This window comes from Plasmopara halstedii, assembly GCF_900000015.1.
Source record: "Plasmopara halstedii genome assembly, contig: Scaffold_816, whole genome shotgun sequence".
NCBI classification, from domain to species: Eukaryota; Oomycota; class Peronosporomycetes; order Peronosporales; family Peronosporaceae; genus Plasmopara; species Plasmopara halstedii.
In genome coordinates this window covers 422,371-439,687 of record NW_020187732.1, presented here as the reverse complement: position 1 = coordinate 439,687, position 17,317 = coordinate 422,371, and the positions used below count along the sequence as shown (strand labels likewise).

The 17,317-nt window shown below is 44.1% G+C and overlaps 6 protein-coding genes across 6 annotated transcripts; 3 read left to right on the top strand and 3 right to left on the bottom strand.

The window, feature by feature from the left end:
* Nucleotides 1-4,623: 4,623 nt before the first annotated feature.
* Nucleotides 4,624-4,904, top strand: PHALS_14046 (uncharacterized protein; the record flags this gene model as incomplete). Its single annotated transcript, XM_024729779.1, has 2 exons — nt 4,624-4,689; nt 4,755-4,904. The coding sequence occupies 2 exons, from the start codon at nt 4,624-4,626 to the stop codon at nt 4,902-4,904; spliced, it is 216 nt and encodes a 71-aa protein (XP_024580123.1).
* Nucleotides 4,905-6,318: 1,414 nt separating this feature from the next.
* On the bottom strand, nt 6,319-7,662 carry PHALS_14045 (CLASP N-terminal domain; the record flags this gene model as incomplete). Its single annotated transcript, XM_024729778.1, has 4 exons — nt 6,319-6,573; nt 6,641-6,817; nt 6,881-7,181; nt 7,241-7,662. 4 exons carry the CDS (start codon nt 7,660-7,662, stop codon nt 6,319-6,321), a joined length of 1,155 nt encoding a protein of 384 aa, XP_024580122.1.
* A 269-nt stretch (nt 7,663-7,931) lies between these two features.
* Nucleotides 7,932-8,474, top strand: PHALS_14044 (uncharacterized protein; the record flags this gene model as incomplete). The annotated part of the gene is made up of 1 exon (XM_024729777.1): nt 7,932-8,474. The coding sequence occupies one exon, from the start codon at nt 7,932-7,934 to the stop codon at nt 8,472-8,474; it is 543 nt and encodes a 180-aa protein (XP_024580121.1).
* A 136-nt stretch (nt 8,475-8,610) lies between these two features.
* PHALS_14043 (Galactose-binding domain-like) lies at nt 8,611-11,721 on the bottom strand (the record flags this gene model as incomplete). The annotated part of the gene is made up of 7 exons (XM_024729776.1): nt 8,611-10,206; nt 10,276-10,466; nt 10,542-10,645; nt 10,706-10,824; nt 10,878-11,441; nt 11,502-11,558; nt 11,617-11,721. The coding sequence occupies 7 exons, from the start codon at nt 11,719-11,721 to the stop codon at nt 8,611-8,613; spliced, it is 2,736 nt and encodes a 911-aa protein (XP_024580120.1).
* Nucleotides 11,722-12,109: 388 nt separating this feature from the next.
* Nucleotides 12,110-13,494, bottom strand: PHALS_14042 (uncharacterized protein; the record flags this gene model as incomplete). The annotated part of the gene is made up of 2 exons (XM_024729775.1): nt 12,110-13,405; nt 13,471-13,494. 2 exons carry the CDS (start codon nt 13,492-13,494, stop codon nt 12,110-12,112), a joined length of 1,320 nt encoding a protein of 439 aa, XP_024580119.1.
* A 160-nt stretch (nt 13,495-13,654) lies between these two features.
* On the top strand, nt 13,655-16,884 carry PHALS_14041 (Progesterone-induced-blocking factor 1; the record flags this gene model as incomplete). Its single annotated transcript, XM_024729774.1, has 9 exons — nt 13,655-14,272; nt 14,345-14,485; nt 14,541-15,383; nt 15,449-15,532; nt 15,597-15,680; nt 15,737-15,823; nt 15,889-16,065; nt 16,130-16,297; nt 16,357-16,884. The coding sequence occupies 9 exons, from the start codon at nt 13,655-13,657 to the stop codon at nt 16,882-16,884; spliced, it is 2,730 nt and encodes a 909-aa protein (XP_024580118.1).
* Between the last annotated feature and the right edge of the window lie 433 nt (nt 16,885-17,317).

Below are 17,317 nucleotides of genomic sequence, written 5' to 3'. Positions count from 1 at the left end.
TAGCATACAAGTATAGCGCAAATTATGCGGAAGTGGCACGGCCATTGTCTAATCTCCATAGGAAGGACACATATACAGAATGATGTTGGGACACCGAGCATCGGAAGGCTATCGACAGGGTAAAAAGCCTCCTTCATGCATCAATATTGGCGTTGTTGGACCCCGATCGTCCTTTAAGTGTCGTCTGTGACGCTTCGGACTTTGCCATCTGGCGTGCACTGCTACAAGCAGACACCGAGGGGCGAAATCGTGTGATTGCGTTCGAATCCCGTCAGTTTAAGGCTGTGGAGAAAAACTACCCAGTCCACGATAAGGAAGTACTTGCGATGAAGTATGCACTTGTCAAGTCCAGATGCACCTGCTTTGCTCAACGCCGTTTCTAATCTACACAGATCATGCGTCATTTCGCACTGCGACTCAGTCACCTTTACGCAGAAGATTGCCAGAAGGCTCTCATTCTTTGCAGAATATAACTATGAGTGAAGTACAAGCCAGACTATGAGCTTGCTCATGTCACCACGGTGACGTCGTCAGTGACGGATTTGATCCGCGTCGCATACGCGGGTAATAGCATGTGTCTAGCGCTGCTACAGGCTCTCGGGCAAGTCATTTGGAAACTCAGACGAAAAATAATCGGCGCGTTTGCGCGCACGGTTACACCGATATTCGTTGAGTAATGGGTTGCTGTAGTATAGCACCAATTCAACGGATATACCACGACTTGTGGTTCTTCACGATAAGGATATAAAAACCATATCCTCTATGAGGCCCACAACACCTCACTCAGTGGTCATCTCGGTCGTGAGTAGACGTACAGCTCGGTGAGTTGCCACTATTGGTGGTCAAAGCTGTACAAGCGGACGAGCTCATATGTGCGCACATGTGAGATGTGTCAGAGGGTGAAACCCTCTTCAAATGCGGCAGCGCCGCTGCCCAGCTTACAGGTACACTCCGGTTGTTGGTAGTCCATGAGTATGGACTTTGTGTGTGGCCTGCCCAAGGACTCGGCGGGCTACACAGGTGTAGTGGTCTTTGTAGACCGTTCGAGCAAGATGGCTCATGTTGCGGCAGTGCCGGCCGGACACCATTGACGGTGTGGGTACAGCGACGCTGTTTGTCGATCGTGTCTTTCGACAACATGGACTCCTAAAATCAATTGCCTTTGATAGAGACCGGAAGTTTTGGTCTACAGTCTTCAGGGTGCTGGTCACTGAATTGACTATGCCAAAAGCGGACCATTCGCAGACCGATGGTAAGACTGAGCACGTGAATCGCGTCGTTGGAGACGCTCTTCGCAGCATATGCGCTGAGACACCGAAGTGCTGGAGCGCTATGTTACCACTCGTAGAATTTGCTATGAACAATGCAGTGCATTCATCTACCGGCTATACGCCGTTCTACGTGAGCGCGCTTATTAATCCTTCCATCCCGCTGACGCCGCCATCCCATGGCTTAGGGCTTGGTGGGGTGGGAATAGCCAAATGGCTGTCTAATGTCAGCCCCCTCACGGTGTGTAAAGAAGTCGGAGACTTCTTGTCTACCAGACTGAGTGTCTTACGACACGTTTGCGATACGATGGCTAAAAGCCAAGACGTGCAGAAGGAATATGTAGATGGAAAAGGAAGAAGAAATGTTGAAAACATTACCTGTTCTATTTGATACCAAAAACTTTCCTACACATGCAGTTTTTGCTGTTTTTAAGACGAAGCTCCGTCCACGGTCTTTTATCCTTTTAAGGTCAGGTCAAGCGAGACCTAGCGTATACGCTGAAACTTCCGAGAAGGATGCGCACCCAACCGGTGTTTTATGTGGGCTTGCTTACGCCGAACCGGAATCCAGCGTAAGTGAACGCGGAAGCTTTGGCGCCGGGGCACTGCTTAAAGGTGCTCGTCCACTTAGAAATTGAACCAGCAAGTACGGAGTGAAACAAATTCCGTCTATAACGGCCCAAGGCGCGCCACTGTCACACGAAGTGATGTTCTCGCCAGCTCGACGGCTAGGAGCCGTTCCGACAGAGTACGATAATCCGCGTTGAGGATTATCGTGCAGTCGGGGCACATAGTGCTCCAGACTCTTGAGGTCTTCCGCACAGCGGTAGGCGACCTCGGAAAGATGTTCGACAGTGAGTCGATGACGACGGAATTTTTTCTCAAACGCTCGAAGGACATCGGGAGTCATCGATCAAGTCGTCATCGTCCGCCGCCGACCGTTCTCGATGAGAATGGTGGCGTCCACAACCACGTGGAAAGTCTTGTGGGTCGACGACGTTGACGGGGTTCAACACAATATCTTATGAAGTGGCGGGGATACCCAAACTCCGAAAAGTCGTGGGAGTTTGAGGTGCCGCTTCGGCCTAACGCTTCCATACATGCTATAGCATTTCTGATCTACTCAGACGCGTCAATTTGAGGCGGCAGCAACTGTAGACGCTTGAAGACGTGCAACACGTTGACGGCAGCTGAAATATTCAGTCTCATTCATTTTAGCGCTTCAAGACATGCTATAGCGTTTCTGATTACGCATCCATTTGACGCGGCGGCAACCATAACCACATTTAGACATTTGTGACGTTGTCAGCAGATGCAATATAAAGTTGCATTCATTTTAGCGCTTCGATACCTGATACACGTATTTGATCAATCCAGACGCATCAATCTTACACGGCAGCAACTGTAAACGCACTGAGTCGTTCGTCATGCTGTCAGCAGCTTCGATATCAAGTCACATACGTTTGGGCGCTTTTAGACGTTCTTCAGCGTTTCTGATAAGCTTTGACGCATCAATTGGACGCGTCAGGAGCTGTTAACGCACATAGCCATTCGTCACTTTGTCAGCAGCTACGATATCAAGTCACATTCGAGAAACGCTTCCATATGTTTTACAGTGTTTTTGATCAACTGTGACGCATTAATTTTATCTTGCATAACTGTAATCGCATTGAGACATTTGTCATACTGTCAGCAGCTGCGATATCAAGTCACATTTTTTTAAGCGCGTTACAGCGTTCATGATCCGTTTTGACGCAATTTAACGCGGTGGCAGCCATCAATGCACGAAACATTCGCCACGTTGTCAGCAGCTTTGATATCAAGTCCCATTCGTTTTGGCGCTTGGTAAATTCAGACGCATCAGTCTTACACGCAGCAACTGTAAACGCACTGAGTCGTTTGTCATGCTGTCAGCAGCTTCGATATCAAGTCACATACGTTTGAGCGCTTTTAGACGTTCTACAGCGTTTATGATCCGTTTTGACACAATTGAGCGCGGTGGCAGCCATAAATGCACAAACACATTTGCCACGTTGTCAGAGGCTCCGGAATCAAGTCATATTTGTTTTAGCGCCTCCATACATGCTACAGTGTTTTTGTCCAGACGCACCAATTTTGCACAGCAGCAACTGTAAACGCACTGAGACATTCGTCATGCTGGCAGCAGCTACGATATCAAGTCACATTCGAGAAGCGCTTCTATACGTGCTACAGCGTTCTTGATCAATTCAGACGCATCAATTCTGCGCGGCAGCAACTGTAAACGCACAGAGAGGTTCGTCGTGCTGTCACCAGCTTCAATATCAAGTCACATTCGAGAAGCGCTTTCATACGTGCTGCAGTGTTTTTGATCAATTCAGATGCATCAATCTTACACGGCAGCAATTGAAAACGCACCGAGACGTTCGCCATGCTGTCAGCTGCTTTGCTATCAAGTTACATACGTTTTGACGCTTTTAGACGTTCTTCAGCGTTTCTGATAAGCTTTGACGCATCAATTGGACGCGTCGGAAGCTGTAAACATACATAGACATTCGTCAAGTTGTCAGCAGCTGCGATCTCAAGTCATATTCCTATTAGCGCTTGCATATGTGCTACAGCGTTTCGATCCATTCAGACGCATCGATTTTGCACGGCAGCAAATGCAAAAGCACAGAGAGGTTCGTCATGCTGTCATCAGCTTCGACATCAAGTTACATACGTTTTATCGCTTCCAGACGTTCTTGGTCAAACGAATGTGAGTTGATGTCGCAGCTGCTGACAACGTGACGCATGTCTATGTGCGTTTATGGCTGCCGCAGCATCAAATTGTTGTGTCAAAGCTGATCAGAAACGCTGTAGAATGTCTGGAAGCAAAAAAACGGATGTGACGTGATATGGTAGCTGCTGACAACGTGACAATCGCTCTAGGCAAAACATGGAAGAACAAAACGCAAATATATCAAAAAATGATACTATGCTATGATTAGTAACACAGTACGGTGTGAAATTTCTGACGCAGACAAACCAAACCTTTGAATGTCATGGCTGTATATGTAAAAAATATAATTAGCAAACGCAAATATTTGGTGAATCTTGGTAGAACAGGACAGGTGGATGCATTCCTACTTAACGTAATTAAATCACGAGGATGTTTGACGTTCATTTTCATCGATACCAGCCTTAAAATGGTATCAAATGAGGTGATCCTTATTTTCTTATGCTATTAAGGTTAGGAGTATGATCACGACGAGGACTTGCATTAACTTCGTGATATTTCATAGGAAGCTTTTCAAGCATATGGTGAAGGCTCAGACGAGCTATGAGGAAGTTAAAAGGCTGCAAGGGGGTCAAAGTCAAATCAACATGATCAACAATGGGCGATGATATCAGCAATGAGAGCGACAAAGACAGTCTATTTTGCGAAGCCAAACAAATTCACGTTTTAAAAGGAAAAATGTGTTGCCGAAGATTGCTGAAACAATAGAGGGAAAAGTGTTGCCGTAGATTGCTTCAGAGTTTGCTCAAAGGATGATGAATAGCACGATCAATACCGTTAGTGACAGTGGGAATAATGGAAGAGTGCTGATGCAGCTCCGCTGGATGGAGTTGCGCGTCGCGGGGGAACCTAAAACTTCAAAGCAATCCGAGGCTTAGCTATATCATCAGCAATCGGTTATCGCCAGCTCGGTTCAAGTGCATTTGATTTTCTGATTTCAATGACAAGACTTCGGTTATTTTCCAGCATAATTAATGCAATTGTGGACCAAAGTAACGATTCGGTGATTTGCTACAGTCGACAATATGAACTCTTGCATTCAAGCTACATAATAATCAAGCAGAGTATGACAAGCGTAGCAATGTTGATAAAAAGATTTTCAAGAAACTTCTTGCGATAGCAAGTTTCCACTTGGCAAGTCCAAGTTCATGTCCCGGCGTAAAACATCATGTCTCTTGCCTGGTTTTGTTTATTCTCCAAATACACGACTTTTAAGAAGATGAATTTCGACTGAATCTATGATCACCGGTCTATGCTAAATGAATGTGTACTGGTATGTATCACTCGTCTTTAGTACAATTTTTGTGGTCGGCTGAAGGATCTGTAAGAATCTGCAAGAGCTGAACATGATGAGCTGAAAGGTGAACTCGATCTCGTCACTGACTATCCTGCAATCACGAAACAATCCAATCGCTAGTTGTGGATGTGGATTCTAAGTTTCAAGAATATTACCACTCGTTTGATACAAATCTGTTTCAACCCGACGTGCATTATCTTTATCGCATTTTAACCCGTCTTCACGTGTCAGATATGGACAAATCGGCTTTCTCTCAGAGCTAGGATCTGATCAGCGTACATGGTTGTTGATCCCCCCGCGACTTGGCTCGAGTTATTTATCTGGTCTGCAACCTATGGTCATATCCCTAACAGAGATATGTTCGATAGAAAATTGGCACCATAATGAGTATATTAATCGTTCTGTAAAGTTTTGGTGGTGCTTCTCGCATTTTGTCATTGTTGGGAATCTTACAGAAACATCCTTCCACAACGATATTAAGACAATCTTTTTTCTTACCGTAATTTTCCGCCGAGAAAATTTTGAAACCTGGTGTCCCTAATTTAATTTTGATTTTCAAATAGTACCCCGTATGCACATAACTAACATCATGTCGAACGAACTGCTTTGAAAAATATAAGAACAATGTCGGCCGAAGAAGTATTCACTTGTGATCCTGTTAACTGTCGCTGGATGCACAACCAACGTAGTCTCAATGTTAGTAAGATTTATCTTCACTTAAAGTTTCTAAGCAGTGATGACTCGTACATTACAACGCGTAAGGATAAGTCGCTGAAGTAAATCAGTCGCATCGACTCTAATTTTATCGACAAAGTAAATGCTGGTATATACTACTGACATAATCATTGTGATCAGGAAGGAGCACATGAATCAGCTCTAAACCTTAGCAAATTTGTATGGCATTGGCTTAGACGCTTTGCACAACACAAAGATTTTGTGAGGGAGAGCGACGCCTTACAATTAAATCGGGAAATGGCACGACTCAGTATTGTATGTCAGATGGATGGTGCTGTCTGCATCGAAGACGTTCTTGATCGTGGCGGTGCAACTACAATGAACGCAATGTCGTTTCCTCCACTCTGCACCTTTTTCTGCTGTTGCTGCTGCTTCTTCATTTGAAGCATGCGATCGCGAAAACTCATTTTGGCGTGGCTGGCTTTTCCTGACTTGCGGATCTCCGAAGCTTTGAGCACATCCAACTGCGCACTGCCACTTAATTTTTCTTTTACAAGCGCCACAAACTCTTCATTCTGTCAATCGGGAAAGAGATCTATTAGTGCGAGCTTTACATTTTGAGAGGATCAAATCGAAGATTACCCCGATTAATCGCCGCGTATGTTGACAAGTACGTCGAGTAGCTGCTTTGCACTCAACAACTTTGCAGTTAAGAAAACCCGCTAGTTCGTCAACGAACGACCCACGTGTTTCCAGCACAAATGTTCGTAAATGGTCGCGGTCCATTTGGATCACGCACTTGGTTACGTATAATCCAGCCTTTCAATAAATTGTTAACCGAGATGAAAGCTAAATAACTGTACGATGCAACTGTTTACTTACCACGCTGACGATCTGTGCGTTCTTCTCCGTCGTACTCGTATCAAGCAGTGGTTGTAAAAATTCTTCGTTTATTCCTGCTTGAAGCGTTGTGTCTAGAACTCTTCTTGCTAATTCACTCAAAAATTGCTTTTCAGAGCAAGCCTGGCACAGCAGCACAGGCACAAACACGGACAAGTGGGAAGCCATTTCAGTCTTCAGATCGAGAATCAGGTCTTGAATACACAGTAGCGCGTTACGAGCCATGACCGAACGCAGATTCGAGGCCGCTGGCAATACCAGTATCTTAAGAATTCCACTTTTCCTACAGCAAAAGCAAGTCACACAGTCTTTTCAGCACCTTAGAAGCAGCTGCAAACTCACAGTAGACGCCGAGCCTCTTCTTGATGGTGCTTGCTGAAGCACCGGAGCAAGTCCAGTGCTTGGTACTCGTGACCCCACGCTACGTCCACATCATGATGATGAGTAGTAGATGCAGCTAGCTGCTTCAGTCGCAACAATTGAGCCACTTTCTGAGCGTCGGCAGCCGCGTCTTCGCTCCCCTGCAGTTCGTCCCTCGTTTTTACAGTCACCCGAAATATTTCGCCTTCAGGTGATCCATCTATTTTATTTCCTTGCACTGACATTTGTTGAATTTGCTCTGCTTGCTCCTCAACCGTCGATCGCCGTCGCTTGACAGGTGCCACATCGAGCATTTGGATAGTTTCTTCTATCTCGTCATATTGCTTTGACTGGTTCGGCGGCTGACCGCGCTTGCGCGTGAGTACTGGGGGGACGATGGACATGACGCAGCACCGCAGAGCCGCGCACAGAAGGTTCACAGACGTCGCCACGGCTGGCAGGCGGCACTACGATATGACTACCGTAAACTGAGTCAAAGTCCAAGCATTTAAAATGGCCTAGTTTTGTTCGTGCAAAAAACACTATCTAGACCTAGTAGTTACTCTAATGTCTGCAACAATATTTCCCACTTTACCTCAACATGTATTTGCAGGATATTAATGAGATGAAAGATCATTTTCCAGCAACCACTAAATATTGATCGCATTTTATCATGACGTTGGAATCACATATGTACGCGGCGGCACTAGGTGCATTAGTGCCATCTCTCTTATTAATCCTGCAGCTGGAAAAACAGTGGATACGGGAGTTACCACCTCAATGCTGTGGCGTGCTAGATAGCATCTTCTGGCTGCAGCCTGATGCAATTCATCCGCACTTTGAGTGTCTGGGTGCTTTTGGAAGAGCTATGAATGTGGATTTTTACATTTTTGACCTGCTGCTCTTCCCACTCATCTACTCAACGGCACTGTCTGGACTCTTGCGTCGACTTTGGCCTAATTTTCAATTAGTGTGGAGTGTACCAGTGTTGGCAGGCGGCGTTGACGTAGTGGAGAATGTATCTATTGTAAAGCTGCTAAGACTTTATCCTGTGCAATGGAAGACGTTAGAAAGCGTTGTTAGCTTTCTCACGAGGACTAAATGGGTTCTTGTAGTGTCAGCAATTGTCTTCGTTATCATCGGGGTATTTGAGTCAATGGTAAAGAGAGTTGTGACGATATATAATGAGGTGGCAAGCAGAAGCAAGAACGAGTGAAGGTTAATGAAACATTTGTGCAGTTCTATATACGACTCTTCCCAAATTCAAAATTCACTATATCCTCATTTCTTGGCTCGACACAACATCAAATCCACACAGCTACCCAAAATCGATTTCTTCCGCGTTTTGTATCCTATTCAGGAGTGATATATCTCGCTCGAGCGTCCAACAAGCCCTTGAATCGTGCGTACAGTCTTGAAATACTTTTCTTATCTTGGGAACCAAAAGTTGACGTAGGATCATCGTGTAGACTTTCCGTAGCTTTACTCACAGTGCTTGCACACCTCATACCAGATGCAACAACCATCTTTTTTGTTTGCTTTGATTTAAGCTTAACTGGATCTTGAGTCGAGTTGATTGTCGATTCGCAATAATTGTGATGTCTTTCAATTGGATCGCTCACAGCTTTATGCACATAGACGTGGACACGCTCAATATGCAAAGCAGCGTCGCATTCACACTGGACACGAATAAATCTACCTTTTGACTTTGGTGGAGCCACAAACTCGATCAATGAGCCTGTGTCGTCGATAATGCTCTTAAAACTTACACAATCTCCAATGATGTCTGCAAAATTACGCCCTATGCCACTATTCGTCAAAATACAAATGTGTATGGGGAAAGAGTGAGAGCTTCTTTGAAATCGAATTTTTACAGAGTGCACTTCGACGTAGCTGGCCAAATCAATTTCCCACCATGACTGAAATTCGTCTTTCGTGCGAATATAAGAATTCGAGTCCTGGATCAAAGCGTTCTGTGCTTTCGTGCTGTCGAAAGTTGAGGATTGATGAACAGTTTTGTTAACAGCAATGTCCTCTAGACTCTCTTCGAAGATATGACGTGGTGAGTGTTGATGCCACTGATAAAGAATGGAATCGTGAATCATTCGCGTGATTCCTTCACCTTTGTCAGTTTTGTCAATAGCTGCACTTAGTTCCATCTTACAAACTTTGCTATTACGATGTGCATTTCTCGATAAGTGCTCGGATTTCTCGTGTGTTAGAATTTCCAGACATTGAAGACAAACTTTAGCTGTGCCGTAAAGCACGGACGGATTATTTAGCTTTGGCGAGTCCTGAATGATCCCCCACTTGCGACGAAGGTCGTACACTTGTTTCATAACGGCTACCCCGGAAAGGCTAGAGCGCATATACCGTTGCTCACACAGGGCACAAGGAAATCGCCGCCTTTCACTATCATAATTACGTTCGACGGTCTTTGTGTCAGTAAATCCGCAATAAGATGAAGGCCGCATTTTGAGCTGAGGCTTTTCAGAGCTGCTGCTGGTATCGAAATGTCTGTCCCCGGTAGAGGGAGCATTTCCCCAAATTTTCACACCTTCGTTCGCTCGAGGAAGGTTAAGAATCTTTTTTAAATGCAAATGCTTGCCTCCACAAGTTGTCGTCACCCTGCCTGAATCATGATATTTTGGATTTGTCCCGCCCTGTTTTACTTGTTTACATGTTGCTGGACATTTCTGTTTTAAACGACAAAATGTCGACATGGATTTATTTCTTGGTTTGATATACTTCGATTTGACATCCTGACAAGTTTCTACTTTTTGATTTTCAGTAATAACGCCATCCCCTTCGTTAGGCATGAAAGACTCCGTATTAACAGCAATTGTTCGTAAGTTTGCCCTTTCAACATTCTCTATGATCTTTTCTACAAGATAATGAGACACGTGATTGCTCGCGCTGTCTTCATCTTCTGATTCATACAAAACGTCCTGCACTTCGCTTAGTATTGGTTCGGCTTCTTGAATGTTCAACAGATCAATGTCTAGTGTTTTGATTACCCTTATCATTCCGAACCGTTCCCGATAATCGCTTAAAAGTGTTCTCTTTACATCCAGTGCTAGCGCGAGATGTGCGCGATGCTTCTGTTGTATTTCTTGAGCAAATTGGGCACAACATAACGAAGACAATGTTGCTGGAAATTCAGCGATCCGAAGTTTGAGTAATTTCTCGCAAAAGTGTATCGCAATCTCTGCCGATCATTAATAAAAAACCGCGACAATTGGTTTGACTTCATCTAAATCTGTCGCTGACGTACATAACGCACCAAAATTTGCGCTCGATCGGTAATTCGCTAGTTCGTTCTGATAATATATTGCCCGCCACCGAATTTTATAAGCGTTAAGACACCACTGCAGCTTGTCAAATAGGCTGGTCGTTAAGAAACTCGTTAGTTCAAAAAAATATGTCAGTTATAGCTGGACAATGAACCTAGGAGCGTTTTGAAAAACTTGATACGAGGTTGCCTCACAAAGTAGTGCCAGCGATCGTCGTGCCAGCACAGATCCTATTCGAAACATTTGCCTCGGTTGAATCTTCATTAGAGTCATCTATTCAATGGAACATTAATGTTGGAATTCACCAGACTTCATTTAAAACGCACACAAGAGAGATGGGTCGATAGTAGATGAGTAGAGTACATTCGTGCCAAAGAGGCTGCACTGATTGCTACTACGTCGAAAAGTTTCCAATCTAGTCTCTTTTGCAAATCAGAGCGTTCGATGCGTTCCTTGTTCCGAATCGAGACTTTCGCAGCCCGACGGTAAAAACTTACAGCACTCTGCCACGAAAGCTCCGCATGCTGGAGTCTGGACAAATTATACAACTCACCCTCTTGTACCATGTGACTTTCAGCATGTAAAGCGTGCAATTGACCCATCGACCACAGCAGTAGCACTAATTCCACTGCGATCCAATACGAAGGGCGCTGTTGCATCCAAACGTTCTGGTCAGAGAGCATGTTAATTTCATCAAACCCATAAAATAGCGGAAAGAAGATCGTTAACAGCTTCGGTGGAGTAGCATTGTCATTGTATTTCAATACGTGAAATCGTTGAATAGCAATCAAGAGTGGAAGATACTCGTCGAACAGATCGAGAATGTCCCAGTAGACCATCGAAGCTTCAAATTGTGGTGGTTGCGGTAATTCTTTAAGTTTGTGCCTTATCTAGTACGCACATTCGAGGCATTAGTTCATCTCTAATGTAAGTGTTCCATTCGTTTATACCTGCATTCGAAGATCTGCGAACCTCAAAGAATTGAAGTAAAGACTGCTGATTTGTTTCTGTAACCACAAATCAATACGATTGTGAAAATACCAAGTTAAAGTCTTCCACACGCACCTCCATTCTCGCCTCGCTTTGGTTCAGAATATTAAAAAAAGGAAATCGGAGCCACAATGGCCCGTGCATCAACTTTAACGATACCTCGGCACCATGCCACGCCATTTAGTGGTCGACTGACCTCTGAAATAACCAGGTAGGTCTGTTCTTGCTGAGGTATTTTTGCAACTCTTGCAAGCGAAGGTACCACTAGAAACCTTTCTATGTCCTTAAACCAGTACTAAACTTTCAGCTGAAAAAGACATATGCTTAGGGCGACTCTAAAAATTGTATCTGCAGTAATCATTTACGGTAAAATTGGTGTTATGTATCCTGATTAAAACTTTGATTTATTTATTAGGTTAAAAGTCACATTATTGAGATTATCTGAGTATCCTTTCTGGTCAGTACCGAGTGGGGACATCTACTTTGTGGTTGACAAATTGTTCTACTCCTGCGATTTGGTAGCTTCAAACAGAGATCAGTCTCGTATTTTTTCGTTGGTCGTAAATGTCTACCACCAGAAGTTGTGTAGGAGGAAGGACTGAATGTGACTCTGCCATTGCTGTAGTGCAGCTGGACCTCGTTCTTTTGCTTCAAGAAAGTCATTTAGGGCATCACGAAAGTCCGCGACACTAGCTTGTCCTAAGGATGTGAACTGTGTATTCTGAAAAGCTTGTTTCAAAATAAGCTCGAAAGTTTCGTCTGGCAATTTGTGGCCAATTTTTTCAAAAAGTTTTCGGAGATACTTTTCATTTCGTGGAGCAGCAAAATCAGCATTTATCACGCCTCGAGATGCAAATTCTTGAGGATACAACAATGCTTGAGCACTAACATCATCCCCATAATTCTGTCCATCCGCAATCGATCGACGCACTGGGGCTGAAATATCGCTGCGAATCGTTGGAATGCCGAACAATCGAGTATCGGCAGTAGCATTTTTCCAGCCATAATTCACGGCGCGGCCTAAATCGGAATCGGATTGCTGCTCTTTTAGTGAATATTCACCTTGAATGCACTGCCAGGCAGAGTCGCTTTTCTGTGTGTTAATTCCAAATGCGTGATTGTTAGACAATTTGTCAGTATTGGCGACTCCCAAGTGTCGAGGCTTTCCTAAGTGATCATACAACATCCGTCGGTCCTCGAGGTGCGCCGGCACAACTGCAGGGGATACATTACTTTTGTTCATATCAGAATTGAGAACAAAGGCCATTTCTTCTGCACAACTGTCAATGGACTTAACACCGAATCGATGATTGGCCGGGTCAATTTTCGCTTTCTCCCATTGATAGTTGCGATTCTTTTGCTCCCCAGGGGCAACCGATCCATGTGACCGCTTATAAAGCGCTTCTTCCTTCTGATTATTTAGAAGCGTAGCAGCTGTGGAAGGGTAAAGTAGCTCTTTAGCTGACTCACAGATTGTTCCACTCATACCAAAGGCAAAGTCGGGCTCTCGAAAATGTGCCGGCAGGTTGTGGCCTCGGGAGTAAGACTTACCCAGGGGCTCTCTCTTATGACTTGCGTAATTCGCTTCAAGCTTGGTAAGAACGATCCGCTGGTATTCTGTTGTGGATTCGTTTACGAGCGTTTCTGGAACGTGATCACTACCTGTGGTAATAATTCCGAACTTAGTCATGGGTTTAATTTGTTGAGAGTCTTTCACCAGTCCGCGGTGAATAACGCGAGTGCCTGGCTCTGAGAAGTACGACTTGCGAAACCGTCCAACATGTTCGGGAGTACGAGGATGCTGCGGGAAGGTCAAGCAGCGTGCTGTCGTCTCTGGTTGTAGCGGAGGCGCATAACCAGCTGACTAGATAAGCCGAGATGGAATGCAGGAATCAGTATATCGTTACATAATTATAATTTGCAACGCACCGGAGGCGGCGTATAGCGACTCATGCGATAAAAACTTCTGATCTTGACAATCTGTTTATTCGGAGACTTAAAAAAGCTTCGCGTCTCTTCGTCGCATTTATTTCACAGCAATTGTACAGTAGTTATGAAATAATCAAGAGCTATGATTTTGCGATCTTAAAGCGTCGTCATCCTTCTAAAAGGTATGACACGCCGCGGCGTTGATTCAACGGCGACCGAAGACCAGCGCTTACATCGTCCAGCAGCGCAATTGGGTGTCTCGAGACATTTGACGACACCCGTAGAAGTCAAGGAAACAACGGATGACGCCGTTTTTCCCGATCACGGCGTTTATGTTATCACAGAACGCTCAAATTTAGCAGCAGTCAATGATGAACGTTCGATCGAAGAGGAGATAGACATTGTAAGCTCGAATGAAGAGGAAGATGTGGGGGAAATTTCAATCACTCTGCCATCAGACTCGGCCAGCGAAGGATTGTCCAGCGACTTATCGTTGCCACATTCATTTGGCCACTATGACCAGCTACATACGGGCCGCGGCATGTCGCACTTCGACGACCACTTGACCACTCTATCACCACATCAATTTCCATCTCGAAGGGTCAATAGGCTGCAGCAAAACCAATTATGTGGGGTTGAAGCTAACGTTACGACATCCGAGGCCGTGATGAAGAGATTTTACGAGATCCAAGTCGGCAAAATTCGAGCACAACTGGCATTGAGCATGCAAACACAAAGGGATCTGGAAATGATGTTGAAGCAGGAGCGTGCGTTATGGCAAAAGAAGGAGATTGAGAATGAGGTTTGGAAGAACAAAGAAAAGCGGCTGTGTAAGTAAGAATTTTATAACGAAATTGGCTTGTCGATGTTTCAGCAAAAGTTTGTAAAGGAGCTGGATCACCTCGCAAAGGAGTTGAAACAAACTCAAGCTAATTTGGAGGCCGCACAAACGCAACTTCGGATGGAAAAGATGCACTTTGCTACCCTTCAAATCTCGGACGCTCTAGCAGAACAGGTATATATCCTCAAATATTTTTTCTGGAGTTGATTGTCGTATGTTATCATGGCAGTTATCTAGACAAGATGAAGAGGATCTGTCCGTTCGCGAGTATATCCAGCTTTCAATCCATTCAAAGGTGCGAAAGCTCGAGATTGAACTGGAACGTTGTCGACAAGAGCTGGAACTATTAAAAGGCACCAGTGATTCAGATAAATTTGCCGCCGCTTCTGCTCTAAGTAAGATGAATCACGTGCAGCGTAATGCAGAATTAAGTGAGAGACGATTACAAAGCGAGCTCGAATTGTTGGTAGCAACACGGAATGAGCTAGAGAATCAAATAAAAACTTTGCTTAATCAGATTGATGCGCTGAAAGAAAAAGAGCGGCAAAATGAGGAGATGTATAGCGACCAACGAGGCTTAGTTGAGGAATCACAGCGTTTGAAAAGTGACATGGAAGCTCTTCAGCATGAAAATAACGAGCTAAAGTTGCGTTTTGACAAAGTCTCAGCTGAAGATAGCGAGCTTCGCGAACTAGTATCAATGCTGACAGCCGACAAAACATTTTTGCTAAATGCCAAAACGCATTTAGAAGATCAAATGGCAAAAATGAAATTGTCACACGACGAGATGCGGGAGAAAATGAAGCTGCTACGCGAAAAGCATGACGGCCATCTTGATCATAGCGTACAGCTTCAGAATGAAACGCGGCTTCATTTTGAAACCAAATTAAACAGCGAAATGACTAAATTCATGGAACTGTCGAAGCGTGAAATTGAGCGAATTCGCAACGATGGCCAATTGGTTTATGAGCGTGAGAATCGACTTTTGAAAGAGACGCGTGACGATGCATTGAAGCATGTGGAGATGCTTCAAGCGCGTCTGGATAGCGTGCAGTCTGCGCTCGATGAGAAGGCAAGCATTTAATTCTGTATGTGTTAAGCGTTATAGCATTAGAAAACTTATCCTTTCATACTCAGGTCTTCGAATCGACTCGTTTGGAGAGTATGCATTCAACAGCACTGGCAACAGCTCGCAACGAGCTCAAGTTTCAGCATTTCGAGGTAATCAGCCTATCAGTAAACATTTTACTTGTTTGATTGTACATTTTCTCTGCTTTGGAAATAGATGAGCCAGCTTAAGCTAACACTGGAAGAAAAGGCGATGGCTGTTCGGAATGCAAGACTCGAAATTGAAATGCTGACACGAAAGGTCTGTGAATCATAATTTCTCCTTAATGATGTTATCTTTACGATCAATTGATGCAGATTGAGACTCATAAAGACGAGTTTACGAAGTTGGAGACGACATCGACTACGCGAATCACCCAGTTGGAAGCCAATTTGAATGTAGAAGTGAGCTTTTTCTATAAGTGCGTCCGTTGTTGCGTAGTTGAGGTCTAATTTGTTGAATATTACAGCGCAACAAGTTGAAGGAATATGAGTTGCTAGAAATCAACTTGGATGATGCTATTCTTCAAACGGGCGAGATTGCTGCTTCAAAAGACAGCAATGAGAAGACTGATGATGGAAGTTTTCTGAAGCTGAAAGAGGTAGTGAACACGTTTGGAGCGATTCCGACAATGAAGAAGAGACGGGTACGATTAATGTTCTGGATTTTCAGAAACACGAAAAGGCTTATTTAATCGTTTCTATTCTCAGTTTCAGCAGAGCGTATTGCTTGCCCAGCGACTTGTTAAGTCACAACGTGAAGCGATCGCACTGACTCAAAAGTTAAATGAGGTGATTAGCGATCGTTCAAGGCTACAGCAAGAAATCATTGAGCTCAAGGCTCAATTAGCGAGCTTTCACCAGCCGCAGTCGTATCTGGTTCGTATACCTTGAAGGCTTATGCCCTTGTCCGGTGCTGAATACGTGTGCATTTGTAGATTGAGAAGCTGACTCGACGAGAGCAGGAACTGCAAGGCGCTAAGCGGAAGCATCAAGAAGTTCAATCACAGCTTCAGCAGTTGAGAGTTCATTACGATCAAATCAGAGAAGCAAACTTGTCGTTACAGCACCAACTCCAGCAATTGCTATCACGTCGAGAAGATCTCGATGCGCTGAAAGCTACTGTCCAATTATTACGAAGCAAAATTGATGATAGTAACGAGCACAAGCAGCTTACGTACCAGTTAAAATTACCTTTACCCAGAAACTCAAGATCATGTGCTACGGCAACGGATCATTGTGATGCGGTTTCGTCTTCTCCCGTAACCTCGACAGTCTCGAAAGTCTTTCCTTCGCCATCAATATTCTCGAAGATGACCAAATCGCCAACTCAAGTCTATAAAAATGAGGGTGTAATATCTTTCCCGGTCGCGCCATCTTCGTCCAACATCTCGTGTGCCCCCAAATGGTACACAAAACTTCGATGTACGTCAGGTGACGGTCAAGACATCAACAAATCAATATAGCAGCTTGATGGAATCACTTAGAGTAGTATCACTTTTGATATGATTCCGATTTGTATTACCATGTTTTGGTATTATCATGTGAATTGGTACCAAACTTTTGTACAATCCATATCATCGTACCATATATAAAGACTTTTGAGCATTGTAGTACCATAGTTTGGTATGCGTAAGCAATATCAAACCATACTTTGTTACAAATGACAGTATTAGATCATTTTTTGATTTATTTGCGGCTAGTATTTACATGTTTTGGTAATTTTATGCAAAGTCGTACCATATTTTTATACAAACCATATCATCGTACCATGTTATAACAAAATTAAGCATTGAAGTACCATATTTTGGTTTGCGTCAGCAATATCAAACCATACTTTGTTACAAATGATTGTATTGGATCATTTTTGATTTATTTGCGGCTAGTATTTACATGTTT